Here is a 6000-nt window from a genome sequence, read left to right as displayed (position 1 = left end):
CCATACAGAGGAAAGGACAGAGCTGTGTCCACCAGAGGACACACGTACCTGCTTTAGAGGGGAACCAAAGCAGGTGAACCTCACCTCTCTACAGGTGGTTTGATATCGCTGCATTTACATTAGTATTGTGTACTAACACTGACAAACAGCCATGCTCAGCTGCTTTTGGTCCCAACTTAACGTGCCTGTATTCTGCTTCTTTAGTGGTTCAGAGCAGATAAAGCTGCTGAACTTTACACCACCTGAAACCTACATTTTTAAAATGCTAAGCAACTGTGTAATCAGTCCAAGTTGGCGAGGTGGTTAGTAACACATTCCTGTGTCGGGTTTCAAAGTCCGATGAAGTTTTTTTACATGCACTTTTTAATCTGACCACAATTCACATCTTAATCCTAACTTTAACCCCCCCCCCCCCCACTGTTTTGGTTGTGAAAAATCACAATAATGACATTTATTTGATCTTTATTTTGTACGAATAGGGTGAAAAATACACTTCTGCAACATAATAACAGTGAATAAATATTCAAGGCTAAACATTTTCAGCAAAATACAACATGACATTCAAACAAGCGCTGTCCAAATCATGTTTTTATTTAATTTTGATTTTCTAGGTTTCGCTACCACTGTGCTTGAAAAGACTAAAAGGCTGTTTCATTCATGTATTACTGAAAGCAGCTTTTGTTGTATTCCCTCTCTGGTCCTTTACCTTGCATCACATTATGCAAATGATAATGGCATAATGTGACAGTTTATAAAAGGGCCTTGCTGACACTAACTCCGTGTTCTTGCCCTCACTATAAATGACATCCCTTCACTGCTGCTTGAGAAAGAGAGCAGCTCCTGTCTGTATCCACTGGTTAGGGTTGGCGCCACAGGGCAGGCAGATGTGCGTGACCACCTTCACCCTCTCTGCGCTGGTGTACAGAGGCAGCCAGATAGTCTCCTCTGATCCAGCTGAGTCAGCGACCGAGCTCTATGATCGAAAGCAAAAATTCACAATTACTGTATATTCAAGCAGTGGAGTGATAAAATATTGATAGCGTTCTATCAGAGCTGGATAACTGAGCAATTTATTAGTTAAGTATCATAATGATATCATGGAAAGGCAAAAAAATGGTCTACACTGTCCTAGGTTACATTAAATAGTAAAAATACTACATTTGTGAGATGATGCTGTTGTTTTATATCATTATAGATTATATTTTGGCTTCTGATAAAACCATGGATATAAACAGTTGTGATTTTGTTGACCTATTATAAAAAGCAATAATTCTCTACTTTTTAGCAGGTAAGAATTCAGTATGTTGATGTTTTTTTAAACACAAACACATACTTGTGGGACCCAGGCCATGTAGCAGGGTGGAACAGCCGACACACTGGGAGAATTGTGTTGATTCTCACAAAGATGGGCACCGTCAAAACTACATCCCTCCAACTGGAGACCTCCAACCTAAAAACATAATTATGCGTGAGTGACTGGCTGAGGGGAGTGAGACACGAGACATGGGGGGGACGAAAATAAAAGTCCAAGCGTAAAAGAAAGTGGGTTAACAAAAAAAAAGAGAATTTAAAAAGGGGAAACCAAAGAGGAAGAAAAGTAGACGACAATGACAAAGTGTAGTAACAAGGTGACGGGAAAGTACACACGGCTGTCAGCGGATGAGCACGATATGCACATCGTACATGAGAGAGACAGATTATTTATCATGGCGAATTAAGTCTAGTGACTCTGGGATTTTTCACAGTAGGCCAGACAAAACGGGAACTTCGGCTTCAAACACAAGACAATGAAATCACCATAATCAGAGAGAGAGAGAGAGAGAGAGAGAGAGAAAGCAAGAGAGAGGACAAGGAACAAATCCAGAAAAAGCTGCACTGTGTGTGTGTGTGTGTGTGTGTGTGTGTAACAATTATCCCCTTTCTCTTTCACTGTCAGATGTCTGAGTGTTCCCCTTCTCCCCCTGCAGCTGCAGCCTCTCTTTAAGCACCCGCACCCTCAGCCTCTCTCTTTGTATATTTAGAGAGCGTGTTAAGCCGTGCTCATTTTTATTGGCCATGACAATAAAAGAAACTAAAACATTAAAATGACAGACAATGTACCTGAAGGAATAAATAAAATAAACACAGAGAGTGCAGTGCTACGAGTGCTCCTTTAATTGTAGGCATGTCTGTCTGTCAGGTACTTGAAAAGGCACAAGGGTCCAGAGATTATTGCTGTCAAAGGCAGCTGAGCTCGTCTGTCTCTAACGGATATACAGCACATTTACTTGATCTTAATTTCACGCACTTCTCTTTACTCTGTGTGTGTGTGTGTGTGTGTGTGTGTGTGTGTTGTTGCAACTGTACCTTCACTTGTAGTTTGGCTTGTGGAATGGGGCTCCTCCATGTTGAGAAAAACACCAAGCTATCCATAGAACAACCCATGTGCCTACAGTTAAGAGGGGAGGAGAGGGGGGGGGTGCTATTAACTTCATCTTTTTTGCTCTTACAAAACACACGTACAATAAAGCCACACGTTGCAATGTTACCTGGCAGTTTCCTGTCTCAGGGCGTTGAGGAAGGTGTCAGGGTGGAAGAGCTCCGACAGATCGAGAGTGTCTGACAGAAGAGCTTGTCGGCCTGCACGCTCCACCCAGCTCTGTTAGAACAGGCGCACAAAGACACACACACAGGCAAACGCACACATTCCTCTTCAGTACAAGTGGGGAAATGTGTCACAAATAGAGCTGCCTCACATTTCTTGAGAGTGTTTGCTAGAAATACTATCTGCCCTCTCACCAGGAACAAATTGTGGAGGGAGTGTGATGAAGGAAAAGAGAGCAAGGAAAAAAATAAAAAATTCATTAAGTATTTAAAGAATGAATCCCGAAGAAGGCAGTTATGCTACATTATGGATGACAAGAGCCGTTTAACTCGTCTTTTAAACAACTAAAAATAGTTTGTTTGCAGAAAATCACAAAGCCGATGTTGGCGTTGCGTTTGCCTCCTCGCGCTCACATGGAGGACATGGACGTGTCGGTGGAATAATCGCGTCTGAGTCGCTGCATGTTTGTAAACAAGAGTAGAAGAGGTTTGCGAACAGAGGCACCGAACACAAAGAAACTCAATAAAATGTGCAGCTGGGTGGAGAATTTAATGCGCCTTCATCAACAAAGCTGATAACACTTGAGCCCCCATTACTTCTAATGGAAAACACACACACTCCCGTGAGGGAATGTGTATGCAAACACAAATGTACTGTAATACAAACACACCAGTTCCTTGTCAACAACATGTGCTGTGATCAAATGAACAGGCTCCTTCTGAGTCACTGAGAAAAACGACTTGCACAGCTCAGGACTGGACCGAAAATAAAACAACCAAAGTTCTGAGAGTTTTGTCTTCATTGCTATGACACAACTGATTTCATCGCCCACTTTACACCTGTAGCCAAAAATGTAAATCTTGTTTTCATAGTTATGTGCGTGCACAATCGAGCTCGAACAAGAGAGGCAAACAAATGCAACCAGACAGAAATTGGTATGTGTGTGAGCGTTTGGGTGTTTCCAAGGTCGTCCTGTGTGCGCTGCTGTGCTGTTTGCTCTGCGTTCAATGGCAGCAGCTCTCGCTGACTCCACCTTTATTAGACTGATTAGCTTACAGGACACACACACACACACACGCACTGCTAACAGAGATATCACTCAGCGCTGATGGGTAGAAACAGACAGTTAAAGGACAGAGCAGCCTCCAGACAGACTTTCTCCATGAGGACAGATGGAGCGCAGGTAAACATGAAGGGAAACAGGAGATAACAGGCAGACAGGCAGAAAAACAGACAAACAGATGTGTAGGCAGGCGGGCGGGCGGGCGCGCCGGCCAGCAGGCAGACACCTCCACACAAATAATCAATTGCATTTAATTCACATAGAAACAGATCATTTTATTGTGTGTGTATGTGTGCCTGCTGGTCTGCCAGCGGATACTGAGGTAGGAGAACAGTCAGACACGAAAAGAAGGCAGAGTGCAGTTTCCTGGCACCGACCTGTTGCTGGTACTTCCCAGAACCTCATACTTTTATTTATGAACCCTGCTTTTGGGGAAATAATTTCAGTCAAGAGTCATAACGTTGCAGTACTTACTCTGGTCAGCTAAAAGACTTTTGGCAGAGGGCGGATGAACTGCAAACGAGGTCTGCGGCCAACGCGGGACTCCAGCGGACATTTTTAAGATACGGGGTGTAAGGTCATTTTTCAGATAATTTGAAAAATCATTTTATATTTATCACAAAGAGACGAAGAGGATCTCAGTGTGATGTAAATGCACGATGGCTTTCGACGGATCCCTCAGTCATTACACTAATGCTGATTACAAAACTCTTTAGGCTTTCATCCCAAGGACATTTTTGAGGCTGTTAACAAATGTCTGCTCCAAGTGCAGAAAACCACTTTATTTGATGGAGATGGTAATAGCAGGCCAACGTTTACACCGGCGCCTAAACGTACCTGTATGGCGACTGCCCGTGTTACCACAGCTCTGAGGTACTGCATCGGCTCCTCTGGTCCCTCCCAGTTATTCTGCCACTTTGAAGGACACTGAGACAGAAACAGACAGGAACATCAGTTATTAACAGCCATTTTGATGAAATATGACAAAAGAGAATCTGCAGGAAGTTTAATAAACGATGTCACTTTTGCTGGTGATATTAATTGAGTGGTTTGCTGTGGTCAAGCGGACATTTCTCTGTGTCAGTCACTGAATGCAGCAGTTAAAGTGAGTGTTACAGTGTGACAGAGAGAGCAGGAGGAGAACCACGGGAGTTGTGCTGAAGATATTCTTGCAGGGAAACTACATTTCCCTGGAATATAGTTTCAATGATCACTACAATATAGACAACAATGTAACTCCTAGCACCTGAACACCCAGGTTACCAAAAGACAGTGGCTGCAGCTATAGGTCAGAAATGTCTAATGTTACTCTTCTCCACTTCTTTAAGCTTCTCCCTTTAGGGGGCGCCACAGCGTTATCATCGGCCTTCATTTTGCCCTAACACTTGTGTCCTGTTCTCTTCTGTTACACCAACTGTCCTCATGTCCTCCTTCACAACCCCCATGAACCTTCTCTGGGGTCTTCCTCTTTTCCTTCAGCCCGGCAGCTCCATCGTCAACATCCAATCACAATCCAAACCATCTCAACCTTGCCTCTCTTACTTTACCTCCAAACTGTTCGACCTGAGTTGTCCGTTGAATATGCTCATTTCCTAACCTGTCCATCCTGGTCATACCCAAGGAAGATCTCAGCATCATTAGCTCTGCCACCTCCAGCTCTACTTCCTGTCTTTCAGACAGTGCCACTGTCTCCAAGTCATACATCATACCGTCTTGTAGACCTTCTCTTTCACTTTTGCTGCTATCCTTCTGTCACACTTCACCCCCGACACTCATTTCCACCCACGCCGCCCTGTCTGCACTCTCTTCTTCACCTCTCTTGTGCACTGTTCATTGCTTTGGATGGTTAACTCCAGGTATTTACCTCTACTCCTTGCGTTTTCACTGTATCACCTGTCTCACTGTCATTCACACACAGGTAGCTTAACTTTAAAGCTGTAAAAAAAACATCCCCAGCAGAGGAAAAGAAAAATGAGACACAAATCTGTCATTGTTGTTATTATATAAGCTACATTGACATACTGGAGAATGATTATACATGCATAGAATTAAGCTCTGACACAAACATTATTATTATCATTATTATTATTATTACTACTGTAGAATGTAACCAGATTCACACACTTCTTCACAACTTCCTTTAAATGAGGAAGCAAAAAATATCAACTAATCAAATAAAATTGTGGTCCCTTCATTTCACTCTGTCACTGCATGTTCTCTGTCTTCCACATGAAGAGCAAGTGGCTCTGTCATCTCTCTGGCAGTGATGTAAAACTTTGCCAATTTAGAGCCACAAAAGTGATTAGCTTTTAAATTCTGCCAGTGATAAATCTAGTATTTGTCAGGGACTTTG

The 6000-nt window shown here is 43.0% G+C and overlaps 1 protein-coding gene across 2 annotated transcripts in view; it reads right to left on the bottom strand.

Moving 5' to 3' along the window:
* Positions 1-445: 445 nt before the first annotated feature.
* The window catches only part of dync2h1 (dynein cytoplasmic 2 heavy chain 1), a 90390-nt gene continuing 84835 nt past the window's right edge, over positions 446-6000 (bottom strand). For both annotated transcript variants that reach the window (XM_058633739.1, XM_058633740.1), the window contains 5 exons: positions 4485-4574; positions 2529-2638; positions 2347-2428; positions 1334-1450; positions 446-973 (listed from right to left, as the gene is read on the bottom strand). In XM_058633739.1, coding sequence (XP_058489722.1) covers positions 812-973; positions 1334-1450; positions 2347-2428; positions 2529-2638; positions 4485-4574 — 561 coding nt within the window. In that variant the 3' untranslated portion in view covers positions 446-811. The remainder of the gene's footprint in view (positions 974-1333; positions 1451-2346; positions 2429-2528; positions 2639-4484; positions 4575-6000) is intronic.

The sequence above is a fragment of the Solea solea genome, chromosome 7 (genome assembly GCF_958295425.1).
Source record: "Solea solea chromosome 7, fSolSol10.1, whole genome shotgun sequence".
Taxonomy (NCBI): domain Eukaryota; kingdom Metazoa; phylum Chordata; class Actinopteri; order Pleuronectiformes; family Soleidae; genus Solea; species Solea solea.
This window is presented reverse-complemented; position numbering and strand designations above follow the sequence as displayed.